The 17,431-nt window shown below is 40.7% G+C and overlaps 2 protein-coding genes and 1 long non-coding RNA gene across 5 annotated transcripts in view; 2 read left to right on the top strand and 1 right to left on the bottom strand.

The window, feature by feature from the left end:
* Positions 1 to 5,017, top strand: part of LOC136439593 (nuclear protein localization protein 4 homolog) — a 65,952-nt gene extending 60,935 nt beyond the window's left edge. For both annotated transcript variants that reach the window (XM_066435031.1, XM_066435030.1), the window contains one exon: positions 4,233 to 5,017. In XM_066435031.1, the coding sequence (XP_066291128.1) occupies positions 4,233 to 4,387 (155 nt within the window). In that variant the 3' untranslated portion in view covers positions 4,388 to 5,017. The remainder of the gene's footprint in view (positions 1 to 4,232) is intronic.
* Positions 5,018 to 13,094: 8,077 nt separating this feature from the next.
* Positions 13,095 to 16,547, top strand: LOC136439609 (uncharacterized). The gene is made up of 2 exons (XR_010756548.1): positions 13,095 to 15,898; positions 16,129 to 16,547. It is a non-coding gene; the product is annotated as an uncharacterized lncRNA (long non-coding RNA).
* Positions 16,213 to 17,431, bottom strand: part of LOC136439603 (uncharacterized) — a 10,293-nt gene continuing 9,074 nt past the window's right edge. For both annotated transcript variants that reach the window (XM_066435051.1, XM_066435052.1), the window contains exon 6: positions 16,213 to 16,508. The gene's annotated coding sequence lies outside the window, so the exon portion shown is untranslated. The remainder of the gene's footprint in view (positions 16,509 to 17,431) is intronic.

Genomic DNA, 17,431 nt, shown 5'->3' with positions numbered 1-17,431 from the left:
CCAACATACACGCCAACACACCAAATACGACAACAATCCATCCAGGCGTTCTCGACTTATCGTGTTTACTAACAGACACACAGACAAGCATTGAAATATAACCTTCTTGACAAAGGTAATGAATTACATACACACAATTTGAAAACAAAACTTTGGTCAGCGCTAGAAGAGGATTAGTCAGCTCTACTCTTGGATCTTGTACAAATGGACCTGGCATGAATAATAACAGTAGGCAGGTGGGTTCTATGAAGGTAGGACAGTGCTGCATAAAAGTCAGTTGGACGATTATGAGAATAAAACTTGCGTTGCCGTATACTTTTTGCACATGTTTTTTCACTTGATGAACAGAAAGGTTTCAGGGCAAAATCATCCATATTTCTGCTCAAAATATTTTCTACCATGACCTATATGCTCTGTTGAAATACTGTGCCTTTATGATGTGAATGATAGCACATTAAAGATGAGTTAGTTGAATTGATTCTCTTATTATCTCCATGAAAAATGGAGATATAGTTATCTCCTGAAAAATGGAGATAAAGTTATCTCCATGAAAATCTCCATGAACAAGAGTTCCACGACCTCATATCTCCATGAACAATTCTATTCATGCAAATGACTTACACATTTGCATAATATATGCTTGGTCATAAACACCTTTATCTAACTAACACATGTTGCAATATTGACAGTCCTATAATTTTCCAATTAGATGAATTGTGTTTTTGCATAAATTATGCAAATTAGGAATCTATTTGCATAATTGGTATCAGTTGATGCTCCACTTTCCATAAACTACATATGTTACATGTATTTGAGTCTGTTAATGGAAAACACTGCAAATATAGATTTTCCTCATTAGCTATGCAAATTAAGTCACAATTAGCATAATTTGCACTTCATTATGGATATATCTGTCTAAGCTACCTGCATACTAAGTATCATATTGACAGTCCTATGATTTTCAAATTAGATGATATATGGTGTTTTGCATTAATTATGCAAATCTGGAAGTTATTTGCATAATTGGTATCTGTTGATGATCCACTTTCCATAAAATACATTTATTGTTACATGTATTTGAGTCTGATGATAAGTTATGCAAATTAAATTCTAATTAACATAATTTGCACTTCATTGTGTACATCTCTGTCCAAGCTACCTGTATACTAGATATCATGGAAATCCATCGTTCCTTTGTTCAGTTATTCTCCTTAGAAGATTTTCACGATAACGCCCCTGCAGTTCCAAAGGAAGCTGCTAGAGGGCCCAAACCCACACCACATTTTCATTACACCACAAGCTATCTGCCACCAAAAAATCAAGACCATAGCACGTCCAGGTCAAGAGATGCAAAAATGGAATTTCTGCTGCAGAACCAAGGTCACATACCAGGGGGCCCAAAATCGACCTTGAATTTCGGCTTCACAACACCTGCCCACACACCAAATATCATCGTAATCCATTAAGAGGTTCTTGAGTTATGCTGACTACAGTAGTCCGGACAGACAAACAGACAGACACACAGACACACCCAAAACTATATCTCCATTTTTCATGGAGATAAAAATGGAGGTATTGTTTTGGGTGTGTCTGTGTGTCTGTTTGTGTTTCCAAAGCAAAACACCATATCTCATCTAATTAGAAAATTATAGGACCGTCCATGTGATACTTAGTATGCAGGTAGCTTAGACAGAGATATACATAATGAAGTGCAAATTTTGCTAATTGTGACTTAATTTGCATAGCTAATGAGGAAAATCTATATTTGCATTTTTTTCCATTATCAGACTCAAATACATGTAACATGCGGTTTATGGTTCCGGGTCGGAGGTCAATTGTGACCCGGTAATCTGCCGGAAGTGCGTGGTCGTCACCCTGATTTCTGCCCGAGATTGCTTGGTGATGGTTTTAGCTGTGCATAAATATTTTGAATCCTCTGAAAAGCCTGTGAGTTGTAGTATTTTTGGGCGCGGTGCAGTTGCTTCGCTATCGAAGCCTTTTTTGTATTAGTCCGCGGGAACGGTGATGCGGTTTTCTCGCCCGATGACCCAAATAGCATCGTTTTTAATGCATTTTCACCGAATTTGGGTCATCGGAGATTGCGAAAAAGTTATCACATGACTTTCTTATTTTTTTCATTTTTCAGAGACACCATTTAGTAAGCTTTTTCAGCATATATGCCGTGACCCCAGGAAAACTCGTTTTTCCGAGCAGGTTCGATCAAAAAAGTGAGAAAAAATTACAATTTTCGGCTGCAAAATTTACATTTTACTATGGTTTCTACCTAAAATAAAGGGACAACGGACAATACCGATAAATACATCGGAAAACAGCAGAAAACCGCTTTTCGACCATGTGATTACATTTTCCGTCCTACTTTTCTTGGCGGAATTGTAGCCCGTCGACCTGAGGGTGTCGGCCTACACACGAAATCGTTAAAAAAACTCCGGTCCGAGACCTTTTGGAAAGTGGAGCATCAACAGATACCAGTTATGCAAATAAATTCCTAATTTGCATAATAAATGCAAAAACACCATAATTCATCTAATTGGAAAATTATAGGACTGTCAATATTGCAACATGTGTAAGTTGAAAATAAAGGTGTTAATGACCAAGCATATATCATTTGCATGAATAGGATTGTTCATGGAGATATGAGGTTGTGGAACTCTTGTTTACTTGTTTCCAGTAGGATGAACTGAACTGAACAGTCAATGATACCACAATTTGTGCACTACTAGTATATCAAGGAGGTTAAATCCTTGATTATATCAAGGAGGTTAAAATCCCTGATTATATGTAGCTTTAAACAATTTCTTCTTGTTCAAACAATGTTAAAATTATTGTGAAGGCCTAATGTTAAGTGAAAAATCTTATCAGTATTGGTATAACATTATGTGCCTGAAATGTTGCAATGACAAGGGCTAAATGTCGGTTTGGCTTAATCAGGTTCTGGTTTTATTCAGGTTCTCATGTTCATGTCCAGAAAACTGAACAAATAGTTACAGAAAGAGACAAATGTGAATTAAGGCTAATCTAGCTTGATTTAGGGTTGCTTTTTTAACCTTTTTTTGGCAGATGACCTACTAGTAGTACCATGTCTAAACAGAAAGGTCTAACAAGGTTTTTTCGACTTGATTTTGGACTTTTAGGTATTTTGGACTTGGTTCTTGGATGTTGTACAGGTCCGAATGAGATCCAGTGAACCGGGAACCACCCCTAGACTAGACTAGACGTGTGGATTCATTTCGTGTCTTTCTTTTCACAAGGCCCCAGCTCCTCAGGCTTGATTCAGTATAGAGCCAATTTTTTTTTCCTGAAAAAATCCGAGAACCAACAAATTAAATTGGTATGGCCAATAAACGGAATGAAAATTCTTTTTTTTTTAAACGCTAGATTGGAAAAACAACATGAAAACAGAATCTCAGAGGAATGTTTTTACTTTGGTGCACACAGTTTCAGGGTGTGAACAGGGTCAGGTGCAAGTTTTCACCCCAGCCTTCTGTTTTCATGACTTTTTTTGCTAAAATTGAAAATAAAATCTGTTAACCAAGAAATTAAATTGGTGTGGCCTTAGGCTCGCCAAAAAAAACTTTGTCTTTAGAAAACCTATATTAAATACCATATTGTTCTTGTCTTGTGGGAAGACTTCTAATAGCAGCTCAGTGTAAATGTAGCAAGAAATGTACTGTTGTGAAAGATTCAATTATTTTCTCAATTTTTCTCTATTTTTACCATTTCCTCATCCTTTTTTTAACAATAATTCTGCATTCCATATGACCCAGGGTTCAAAATACCCGATTGCCTTTGGCACGCTCAGGGCTGTAATAGGGATTCTTTCTCTGGATGTTTTTTCTCAGTGTGTTAATTTTCTAACCATGAACAATCTTCAAACTTTATAACTAACGTTAAACAATTAAAAACTTAAAGTGATAGAATTCACGTGCAGAGCTCAAGGTGAGGCAACCTGAAATATTCAAGAGTAACCTAGCGTTTGGCTGTGTTTGCCCACACGGCAACCTGGCTATAAAAAGTATTTTGTATGTTGTGGCCCCTCTTAGTCCCTGAACATGAAAATTTTTAATCATCCTCATGCATGGAATGGAGATACCGTACATGTGTACCTCGCATGAAAATATGAATTCAAACTTTCATACCATGCCAGTTATTATGTCTAGTTAAGCCTAATGTGTTCAGTGCCTGTTCTAACCCTCCTGAATGTTCCCCTACAGCACCAAGTCCGCCTGTGGGTACTGGGCCTTCAGCTGCAGGACCATCCTTCCCCACAGGGGGCGCTGCAGGTGGTGTGTGGACATGTCAACACTGCACCTTCATCAACCAAGCACATAATGCCTCCTGTGAGATATGTAACCTGCCCAGAAACTAAGGACCTCTGTGTAGGGCAGGTTATTATGATCCTGTGACCTGCATAACCTGTTAAGAAGCTAAATACTTTAAAGAACTGTCTAGGACTTAAGAAGACATTGAAAATTAATTCTATTGCAGGGTAATTGCAAAGGATCAAGCAAGTGAGTAAGATATTATTCATGTACATCCGACAGAGGACAGTGAACACTGTATTTGAGTATTACTAAGTAGTCTTCTGTAAACTCTACTAGTGTTGGGTTATTAAATGAAGACATGTTACTAGTATAAGTCCATAAGTACTGACGACAATATGTTGAACTGTCATTCAGCTCATGATAGTGCAAATGATAAAGTGTTATGTAGGTTTAGAGACACACTTCATACTTCAAATGAACAACTCTGTATACTGTATTTTGAGCTCCAGTGTTTATAACAGGAAAACTCAGCTGTAATACTACATTTATGTGCAGAATCGTACCTTTGCAAGCACAAACACTTGTTCATCAACACCAGTGTAGGCTTGAGTAGGCCTCTAATGCATTGCACATGTTTTGGCACGCTTTTATGTAATGGTGAGTGGATTTCATGGCATATACTGATATAGGAAATGATTTTGTTCTGTCAATAAAATGTTTGACATCACGTCTTATTTATGCTGCACTTTCAAATTCTCAAATTGTCAGAAGTTGTAACTGTCATGATCGAATGGAATTAGCTATTGTCAATATAGATGAGCGGCTATGCATCAAGAGGTCTCGGGTTCGATTCTCGGCTTTCCTTACCAGACATTGTGTCCATGGGACTACCTTTACTTACCTTTTATTGTCATCATCCAGGTTGTTTGCATATATTCACTCCATACCGCACATTCATATAAACTGTATATAACAGATCAGGAGTGAAAGATATTGTTTTAGTGGTGTTCCTTTAATTGCCTATGACTCATTATAATATAAGAAGAGTTTGGAGACCTCAAATCTCCATGAAATATATATTATGCAAATTAGGCCTACATTTGCATAATTTATATTCAACTATGTTCGCTGTCACATAGCTTCCAAATGCCACAAGTATGACATTCCAGTTATCTACCAATATGGAATTACATTATTTTCTCTATAATTATGCAAAGTAGGTCTTCATTATAACTTTATCTATCAATGTCCCCTTATTTCTCAGTTACAACAGATGTTGCATTTTTTAACTGTCGTACCATTGAACGGAGTAGGTTTATAGAATGCCCCCTTAATTATGCAAATTAGATGGTTTGACCACCAGCTGTTGGGTCCCTGGGGAATTCTTGTCCCAGATTTTAAACTAACAGGTGTGAGCTACCACAACATCATCATCATAGCTTGTCGCAATGTATCTCAGTCCAGCTCAGCGCAACTTCATTTGCTTCCCGCAGGTCCGTGTCTGTGCAGGTAGATGTGGTGAGTCTGCAGCTGTTCATCAGAAAAGCATCTGCGACATGATTGTTGGAAATATATTGCATTTGCTGGGAAATGTCTGCCTCTCCAATTGCAGATTTCACTCCCCTGTAATGAGCAAAATTCACCTTGGTAGATCTTGTACTCCCCTAACATAACATGCAGAAGTCCCCATTGCATATTGGTAATGACGCCGTAATGTCATAGAAGTGCCACAAGTGGTGAATAATGAATCGCTAGTGGTGAATGATGTTGACCAATCAGAAGGAGATATACACATAACATTGACCAATCAGAAGGACACCCGGTTCCGGTTCGGAATTGTTTTGACCTAGGAGCTAAAGAGTGCGTGAAGATAAGACACAAATCCTAGGTTTTCTCATTAGTTTTGACTCCCGATTTTTCGGCTACCGCTATAGCAGTGTGTTATCTTTTATATTTCGGGGATTGCGGAAAACGTATCGATTTTTTTCATTTTTCCTAATTGTACAGACAGAATGATGACCTTTATTCCCATATCAATCATTATCCTAGGAAAACTTTTATTTTCCTTCCAACGGCCTTGGAAAAATGCCCTAAAAATAGCAGTTTGGGGGATTAAAATTGCTTTAAATGACGGTTTTCACTAAAAATGACGTTTCCAGAGGAAATATCAAATTCGTCTGTCGTTCGAAAACAAGGCACCCCAATCCATAGGAAACATTGAATTGACCGAAAAGGATGTTTGGAAAAGCGCTATTGCCTTTCTGGGAACGAGTCAGGTCGGCCCTGAATTGTAAAAAAAAACTCTGAACCGAGAGCAGAAGAGAGGAATTCGCCGATTTCCCACTTCCCAAGATGCATCAGTAGGGTGCCGCAAAATGGATTTTACGACAATTCTTCTTAGGGTGCAAAAGTAGGATTCTGAGAACGTAATGAACTCTGCACGGTTCAAATCGGTAAGCACTGTTTATTCATGACCTCTAATCACCCAGAAAACACCACAGCGCTCATTATCAAAGTCTATGAAAGGAAAACATTACCAGATTTAAACTAAACAGTTGAATCAGTTGACATAGGGTTTATTTTTATCTTTGCCAAGTACTTGTACTCGGAGAAGATTATGTTGTCGGTTGAAAAATCTGTTGGGTGGGTCCGTATGTATGTCAGGGGCATAACTCAAGAAAGCTTCAATGAATCTTTATGATTTTTGGTAGGTGTGTAGTGGTTGTGCAAAGGAAGGTCAAGTTCGAAAATGGTGCACCTTGCGTTTTTCAACAGTACTGCAGCGGACTTTGCATTTTTGTGTGTTTGTATGTAGGCAAAAAAAGTGACGTAAACGTTAATGGATCTTCATGATTTTTTGCAGGTGTGTAGATGTTGTGAAAACGGAGGTCGAGTTTAGAAATGGTTCCCCTGGCATTTTCCGTCGGTACTGCAGCGGGCTTTGTGTGGATGTGTATTTGTATGTCGCCAGCATAACTCGAGAAGCTGTTGATGGATCTGTGTGATATTTAGTGGATGCGTAGGGTTTGAGGACAATAGGATAGCCGAACTGGAGCGGAAGAGACGGGAAAGGAAGGAAAGGAGACCCGACCCCAGCACCACTGCCGTGTGCCCGGTGTGTGGGCGCATCTGCGCCTCTGCATTCGGCCTGCGGTCCCATCTACAACGCCATTGACGTCATCATCGCTGCGCAATGGACATCCAAGAAGAGGGTTTACAGAAAGGAAGGTCAAGTTCGATAATGGGCCTTCTAGCGGGTACCTAAGGTACTGCAGCGGAGCTTACAAATTTTGGGGCATATTTTCTGAAAGTGCTATGCTCATAATTTTTGTTAATGCAACAGAAAGTAAGTTCTGTAAATTTGGGCCCCCTAGCGGCTTGTTTAGAACTGCAGTGGGTCTTTTTGTTTTGACATTCGGACATGAATAACTTGAGATCGTCGTAATGTTTGGTATGTAGAGAGCTCAGATGGTACTTTACATAATGACTAATTATGCAAATCGGGAGCTTATTTACATAATTAGTAAGGACATTTGTTAACCCACTGCATTTCATTATGGGACAGTGTCAGGTCATGTAAACAGATGGCCTTGCATAAACGTACATGTAGGTCAAATAAATAAACAGATGAGGCACCCACCTTTCTCCAAGCAGAGGTGTGGGTCCAGCTGGCTTTTAACAAGGAGGTTTTTAACGTGTTCATTTCAGGCATTTTTGTTCAACACGGTTGGCGACATAACTAAAAGAGGACAAAATAGAAAGCCTGACAAAAACACCTAAAAACACGTCAAAAACCAGCCAGACCCACTCCTCTGCTTGGAGAGTACACTGCACCAAAACTGCACCACTGCTAGGTGCGGAAAAGTCACATGTACTATGTCTTTCAAGATGTGTATGATATGGAATAAAGATTTATTCTATTCATATATCTTGACTGTGCCATTTCATCATCACTTTCAACTTACAACACTGCAATATCGAACCTTTGTGGCCCATATGATATCAACATACTCATATTTTTTCATGACCAGTTGTAACGTATATCAGCACCCTAGACACATATACTAGTCCTGTACCACCAAATGATTTTAAACCCTCTCTAGACTGGACTCATTCGCCCCATCATAACTTCCAAATGGTATGGTGCATGATCAAATTTGCAGGGGGTGATACGCATGTAAATATCAATCACTCTCCATAATAAGCCTTGATTATTTGGCGAAGATAATGTGTTCGTGGAACTTTGATAAAGGTTAGACATCCAGGTAATAAGATACGCCAAAAATAATTACTCAAGCAACTGGATAAGATTTTGAAACAGTCAGACGTTTCAGATAGCATCCGCTATCTTTCGTCAGTGACTTAAGAAGGATCTGGTAGAACTAGGTTTTATACCAAAACTCTGAATAGATATGTTAATGAAGGGAAGACAATTTCATATGGTTCAATAGGATAGTAAGTTAAAGGCACCCAGACCATTTTATGAGGCTGGAAAACTGGAAATGTTCTAGTTGCTGTAATCTTTATGGAAATTGACATTTAATGCCACTGTTTACCACATTTGCCTGCGGATTTCTTGTCAAAAGTGCTCAAAAGCGGCACAAAAATAAGCTACATGGTGATCTTTTAGTTTCACGTGCCTAGTGTAAATAGACCGATACCATAACCCCGCCCACCTCCGTCAAAACGTAGAAATGCAAAATTAAGACATAGAAATGCAAATATTTGACGGACATGCAGTCACTCTCTCATTGGTCAAACCGCCAATTGTGATGGACAGTCAGGATCAGTCTATTAGGGCTTGGGTATTCTATCAGTTCTCACCACACAACGACATCGTATCTTTGCTCCTTTGATGTCGATATGTAATGGTATAGTGTTATTGAAACTTACTAATTGTGTAGAAATGACTGGAAATTGGAGTTTTTTAAAATTATACATGTAGTTTCAAGCCTTATAAAATGCTCTGGATGCCTTTAAGACAAGGTTGCATGCTAATGAATCAATTAGCTCCTGTTGTTTTAGGAGCTAAATGTTTGTCTTGGGGGGGGGGGTCTACAGACAAATGATAGTAGTCACTGTTTGTCCTACCGCTTGCTTGACGCGATGGAAGAAAACAATGGTGTGTAATGAATTCAACCGACATCAGCGGCATGTGGCGTTCACGTGATAAACGCATGACCATGATGTTATGCCGTACAAAAATGTACCATCGGAGCGGGGGTCGCTAGGTTGTATCAAAGATCATCAAACCTTCCTAAAACGGGCAAGAGTTTCAAACCTCGAATCACCATGGGTAGTCTGAATATCAAAGAAAGGTTTATCGTCAGCTACTTTTAAAAGATACTAGCTATCGTGTAAATTAGAAAAACATGATGAAGTACGTGGTGTCGAATTACATATGAAATACGTCATGCATGACGTTTCTGTGCAACTTGTTGTTACTGGTTCAGGAGTTTATTCTATTATGTCGCTGGACGTAGACCTTTTTCATTGTTTTGCATGGGTCAGTATGGATACGCTATACATTTTGTATTATGATAACGTTAATGACCCGCCTATCCACCGGTGAATATGGTGTAATAACGCCTGGTCATTTTCACTCACTTGGTGGATTTATTCGGTGGTAATTTAGCAAATGACCAGGCGTTACCAAGGGACAGGCATTTGCATCAAATATACACCCTTCTCCTACTATGGAACAATGCACCAGTCCAACTGCACCAAATAACTAACATCCCCATCATTTGCTACTTATAATCTAAACAAGTTTCTTTATTGATACAAATAATGTCCTCATTTGTATTTTGTTCTATCTTGGTACAGAATGTATGTATATGCTATACTTGACTTTTTTTTTCTTTCGGGCGTGACCCCTACGTGGCCAAGTGGGACAATTTAAATAGACACCATGAGCTAGCCATGCGAACACCGGGAGGTACAACCCCCAAATTTGTCACTTCGGGACCCTACGGGCGCAATTGGGACCTAATTATTACTTATCGACTGATGACCTTCGCTAATAGGGGTGACAAACATTTACCACTATTTTACGAGCCCATGGGATATCTACCCTTCAAAAAATGATCACATGAGATATCAAATCTGAAAGTTCTACTGCAGTACTTACCACAGAAGGATGATTAAATGATTAGTCAACAGGAATTCAGTATCAGCACGTAGGGGGTAGGAAAAGGGATTTTTTATTTGGATAAAATTCATGTTTTTATTCTCATTAAAGTAATAGATGAAGATAATAGTTATCTATCTATCTATCTGAAAGGTTCATTAACGTACACATTGGAAAAGATTAACATGTACACTGGTTGTGGCATGTTGGCGGCAAATGATTACGGCCTATACGGCACCGTCACGAATTTTTCGAGAATTTTGCTTTGCGGTCACCCTGACGCGCGGCGCATTTGCGTTTGAAGCCCAGATGAGCAGGTTTATATGACAACAAAGTTTGACGGCCCATACAGGGAAACACAAGCATGTCATGTGTTTTTGGCAGCCCACGTGAAGAAGAGATTGAAATAGCCTAAGGCTATTGGCAGGATCATCCTGTCAGCAGTAGAAAAATCTGCACTGCTGACAGGATCATCCTGATTTTTGGCGACGCCTCAGGGGCGAGCCAAATGATATAGTATTGTGTGCAGATTGCAACTATTCTAGGAATTGTACAGGCATGTGTCCATAGGCATATTAAGACAATAAGAATGTTAGGAATGTTAGTCAGACAGAAAGCCTCCCTCGGGACATTCCTCCTAGATAACCTAGACAGGAGGCTACATCTGTCTACCAGATGTGCCAGGCTTATGTATACATGACCCATTTAAGACCTCAGCTCTACAGTAATACATTGTATTGCTCTTTTCTAAAACAATGTGTGTCTGTTACAATGTTTTTAGATGCCCTAATGCTGGTCCTTACAACTGTAAGATTTAATGTCTTTCTTCGGGGAACAGGTCATAACTGCATCAACTCTGTACTCAGATAACGATTGTGCACACGCTGCTTCAGTTACCTATACAAGCAGATTAATTAAAGGGCATTAACCTCATTCATGACATTGGGAACATGTCCAAGCCAGATCGATCAATGAAAAATTTCACTGTCGCAAGGAAATTTAGCAAGCTGATAAGATGCCACTTTCTTGCTGATATAATCCTGTACACTTCCAAGAACACATGGGACACATTTTTACACAACAACATTTCTGTGGATTAAGATTCCCAGGCTGGCATTTCATTAGGGCTCCAGGAATTACTGGCAAATTCCTTTACGACTGGTGTTCCTGGTATTCCAGTGGGACTCGAATTCCATCCTGGCATTCCATCCTGGGATTCCATCCTGGCATTCCATCCTGGCATTCCATCCTGGCATTCCATCCTGGGATTCCATTCTGGCATTCCATCCTTAGCTAACATCCCTGGCCATTCACGCTCTAGAGGACTTAGTTCTATAGTTCAGGGAACATAAGTGTACAAGCTATTGCATGATGTATGCTGTGTCGTTGGTAAGTAGACTTTGATGTTGAAATTTGTGAAGATTTGGCCTAACATGTTGTTCATGTAAACAGCAGTCCTATCAGAGTAGAATAGTCATTTTGTATGGTGGGAACCCTGTCCGTGGGCTGTTTTCAGTTGTCATGATCAGGCTGTGATGAAATCGATGTTCGTTCTGGCAGTGGGGTGTGCCTGGTAGAATCTAGTGGAACTGTCGCTGTCTGTGTGTGTGTGCGTGTCTGTGTGTGTGTGCGTGTCTGTATTTGTCCAGTAGAACAGGTCCCCGTCAGCCCTTTTCATTAGAAATCCTGTATGAACAGCACCACCTATCACTGTGCCCTAAGCAGGGTACAGTAAAAATCAAAACAACAACCACCGTCGCCATGGCAATTTTTATCATTGCCTGTCTTGTTTAAACTGCTGACAGGATTTTTTTTTTACTTTGTTCATCTGGGCGTAAACCGATGCGTGGGACGAATTTAGGACGATTATAGTGGGGGTTTGTCTCTAAGGTCATGTTAACCGCCAAATTTCAACATGCGTTTACGTATAAAAAAATAACGCGTTCGAACGTTACATCGAGTATATGTCCAGATAACTCCAACCCTGGGCCTACTGGGATTTAGTCTAGAATACTATAGATTGTCGTTAGGCCGGGCGTAATTGGCCGGGCGCTCTACGGGGCGTTTTCCGCTGAAGGGATTATCTTTGGCACCTGTCAGCAGTAGAAAAAAAATGCGAATGAGTCCAGTCTAGAGAGGGTTAAAAATCATATGGTGGTACAGGACTAGTATATGTGTCTAGTGTGCTGATATACGTTATAACTGGTCATGAAAAAATATGAGTATGTTGATATTATATGGGCCACAAAGGCTCGATATTGCAGTGTTGTAAGTTGAAAGTGATGATGAAATGGCACAGTCAATATAACGTTATATGAATAGAATAAATCTTTATTCCATACCATACACACCTTGAAAGACATAGTACATGTGACTTTTCCGCACCTAGCAGTGGTGCAGTTTTGGTGCAGTGTACTCTCCAAGCAGAGGAGTGGGTCTGGCTGGTTTTTGGCGTGTTTTAGGTGTTTTTGTCAGGCTTTCTATTTTGTCCTCTTTTAGTTATGTCGCCAACCGTGTTGAACAAAAATGCCTGAAATGAACACGTTAAAAACCAGCTGGACCCACACCTCTGCTAGGGGAAAAGTGGGAGCCTCATCTGTTTATTTATTTGACCTACACGTACGTTTATGCAAGGCCATATGTTTACATGACCTGACACTGTCCCATGTCCCATAGTGAATTGCAGTGGGTTAACAAACTTTGCTTAATAATTATGTAAATAAGCTCCCGATTTGCATAATTAGTCATTGATTATGTAAAGCACCATCTGAGCTCTCTACATACCAAACATCACGACGATCTGTCGACCGCTTCTCAAGTTATTCATGTCCGAATGTCAAAACAAAAAGACCCACTGCAGTTCTAAACAAGCCGCTAGGGGGGCCAAATTTACAGAACTTACTTTCTGTGGCATGAACTATCTACCACACAAAAAAATTATGACCATGGCACTTTCAGAAAATATGCCCCAAAATTTGTAAGCTCCGCTGCAGTACCTTAGGTACCCGCTAGAAGGCCCGTTATCGAACTTCACCTTCCTTTCTGTAAACCCTACGCATCCACTAAATATCATACAGATCCATCAACAGCTTCTCGAGTTATGCTGGCGACATACAAATACACATCCACACAAAGCCCTCTGCAGTACCGACGGAAAATGCCAGGGGAACCATTTTTAAACTTGACCTCCGTTTTCACAACATCTACACACCTGCAAAAAATCATGAAGATCCATCAACGTTTCCGTCACTTTTTTGCCTACATACAAACACACAAAAATGCAAAGTCCGCTGCAGTACTGTTGAAAAACGCAAGGTGAACCATTTTCGAACTTGACCTTCCTTTGCACAACCACTACACACTCACCAAAAATCATAAAGATTCATTGAAGCTTTCTTGAGTTGTGCCCCTGACATACATACGGACCCACCCAACAGATTTTTCAACCGAAAACATAATCTTCTCCGAGTACAAGTTCTCGGCGAAGATAATAAAGCCGGCGTCACAATTCATGTGAGCGTCGGGCGAATTTGTAGATCGCCCGATGCTCGCCGATTTCAAATTCGCCCGAGCGTTGACCGTATTTTTCGCTGAAAACCTGCCCCGTCACAAATTGAACGGGGCTCGGGCGACGTCCGTCGAACACTAATAATCATAAATTCCACATAAGACGGTACCATCTCTTGGACACGGACGAAGTCAGAATCAACTGACCTGGTAACAAGCTCATATTTGGACCAACTTTACTTTCTGAGTTGTGGCAAATCTATAGGGCATGAGTGAAGTGGGGGGGGTCCCTGTGGTTTAGTGGCCTGCGCCTTTGTCTCTCACCACATCTGGTTCCAATTACTTGGATCAGAAGGACTGGGGCTCAAGCCCCGGGTAGGACATCTCTGGACAAGAGGCGCATTGAGTCATACCAAAGACTTTATAAAAATGGTACATACTTGTGAAACAGTATGGAAGTTAAACACTCTTCACTGCCAGTGGACTAGCCCCCTGCTACAGTGATTGCACAACAGTGTGGCCCAGGGCTATGAAACGGAGATGGGCACCGCCCTATACATCAATAATGGTGTGTGAGGATTTTAACTTAATGAGTGAAGTGGGAGGGCACACTGAAAATAATAAAATAAACAGGAATTTTGTTATAGACCAATCCAAATACTAGCGCAGGAGCCACAAAGTCAACAGATCAGTCGTTAACCCCGGTCCAAACATTTTCACCAAACGGAAATCGACCGAAGCTCGGGTGAACGCCGTCCGAGCTTCGGCCGACCGTTGGTAAACCTATCGACGCCTGGGCGTGATTCGGCAGACAAACTTAGATTTATAATGATTCAGTGGACTTTAAACTAGTCAGTGGGGAAAAAACTCAGAAAGTCAAGTGTTATTTTTGCCTCAGTCCATTAATGTATAAATTGAAACATCCAAACCAATAACTCGCTGTCCACATTTTATTTTTTCTATGAATTTAACTTTGCAATTGAATTGTCTTAGAAACGTTTGACAGCATTCTTTGACAAGTTGATATTAGTATTAGTTAATATTACAGTATTATTCATCATCTTATGTTATAAACCAAACTGTCGTTACCTTTTATTTATAAACAAGAAGAAGTTCGGCCGGGGCCTGTCCAAGCTCCCATCGACACCAGTACAATGCTCGCCCGAAGCACGCCTTACTTTTCATGAGTCGGCTGGAGCAGCTGACGGCGGTCGTCCGATTATTGTACGAAGCCCGTGCGAGGCTCGCACGGGGCCGAAGAGTTCGGGCGACCTCCGATCGACGACAAATCGGGTCTAAAATCGTCGGATGGCCGCCCGAATATTGGCCGAGCGCTGGCCGTTGCTCGGGCGAGCTACGGGCAACCTGTTGACGAGCTGTGCGAGTTCAAAAATCGTCACCGAGGCCTCGCTGAATTTAAGCGCAGCTTCCAGTGACCCGCGAACGCCGAGTCGGCCGAGCTCCGAAAAATCGCCCGAAGCCCGCGGAATCGCCATGTCGAAAATCCCCAATTGGAGCTCGCCGACAATTCGGCCTAGCTAAATTGTTGATTTGTGACGGGGGCTTTAGTAATATTTGTGTGTTTTGTCGTATTTTTGGTCATACTTATACGTTTTTAATGATATTCCAATTATAAAGTCAAGGATAACACAAATCTAGTTTAGGACGCAGTGACGCCACCAGCGTGCCGCGGGTCCAATGAGAGGGGGGATTCAAAGCGGGTAGTAACGGGTATGAGTTTTGACGGGGCGATGTTCAATAATAAGGTGATCGTGCCGCTTAAGCTTCGACATTAGATTTGTGCAACCCTTGACTTCATAACAAGTTAGAATATCATGCAAAATATAAAAGGATGACTAAATAACAACAAAACACACAAAGCGTTAAAAGATTCGATTTTGTCTGAATTTCAGTCGCTCGTTCGCAACGCGGTTGCAGCGAGGTCACCGCGCTAGTGGAAAGGGGTGTAACATGTATGGTGAGTATTATCGTACTATGATTGTTGAATACTTTCAGAAAATGTTGTATTTTGGAGTTATATGTCATATGCATTTAACCCCGCTCCACGTCATTAGGTCTGGTTAGGTTTTTATGCATATCAACTAGCTTACCAGCAGTTTTCAAGAAAACTGTCAATAATGTGAAAATGATTAACAAAGGGGGCGTACATAACGTTAACAACTACCATTAGTTGTTATTCCACACTAGGTTTGGGGATATACACTTTATTCAGTGAAAGACCAACAAGACAGTTCTCATGATGAGGGAGAATGATTTACACAGAAGACTGGGTTTGCAAGCCAAATATATATTTATTTTATTTCCTTTTGTTAACTTTCAATGCTGCACTTTCATCGAGGCAATATCGATAGACATTTTGACATGAATATATATATATACGTCATCTTCTGTACTCGTACTCATCAAATGTGAGGACTACCAGGCTATGTGTTAGCCGCCTAAGTCTTTGCTCTTTCTTTTCGTTATAATCACAACGCTTAAAGCCGATGATAAAAACTTTACAGGCAATTTTCTGATTGGCTGAAAGAGTGTTCTTGGCAATGTCCACCATCAACGTAGTTATGGATCTGAAAAACATGAAAATTAAAAGAAATTACGAGTCTGTTTTTTTTTCTTTCATATTTATTCTACAGCAATACACAGTACATAATATATGGCATGACCTTAGATGGCAAAATACAGATAATACAAGTTGTGAAGTCTAAACATGACGTGGTTTCACTGAGACCACCTGAAGCAGTCAATGGTACTTACTGGAACTTTTTCAGTATGATGAATATTAAGTACGATGAAGGAAAAAGTTCAAAGACACGCCACCTAATGACTTTTCAGAAATCTTGGGGAAGGAATTACTGTAGCTTGTTACTAGTATTTGGCCTATTGCAATTGAAACAAATCAAAGGGGCGAGTACGCCGCTCCCGGGATTCGAGCCCCGAACTCCTGATCCGCACGGCAACGCCTTAACCACTACGCTAAAAGGTCGCGACCAGTTAGCCTGGTCAGTTGGAGGCGCTTGAACCCCCACTGTTACACTACTCCCCCTTTTCTTTTTAAGATTCGTCCTCGAATCTCCGAGTTCGATCTTCCCTGTGTGGCACACGTTTGCCAGGCTCACAGGGCCGGTGTGGGAACCAGTGAAACAAATCAAAGGGGCGAGTACGCCGCTCCCGGGATTCGAGCCCCGAACTCCTGATCCGCACGGCAACGCCTTAACCACTTCGCTAAAAGGTCGCGACCAGTTAGCCTGGTCAGTTGGAGGCGCTTGAACCCCCACTGTTACACAATACACGTTCTCAATGGTCTTAGTCACATATTCAATCACACAAGCTGATCATTTCAACGGTTCTGTATAGTACAATCCCAGGATCAGATGATCACCTTATGTGATCACACATGTGACATGAACCAAACCCATGTCAAATGAGTCCATGTCCATTCTTCAAACATGTTCATCTGAGCTACATATGCGAAGTGTTTTTGGAAACTAGT

Source organism: Branchiostoma lanceolatum, chromosome 8 (genome assembly GCF_035083965.1).
Source record: "Branchiostoma lanceolatum isolate klBraLanc5 chromosome 8, klBraLanc5.hap2, whole genome shotgun sequence".
In the NCBI taxonomy this organism is placed as follows: Eukaryota; Metazoa; Chordata; class Leptocardii; order Amphioxiformes; family Branchiostomatidae; genus Branchiostoma; species Branchiostoma lanceolatum.
Note: the sequence above shows the minus strand (reverse complement) of the source record. Positions and strands in the feature narration are given on the sequence as shown.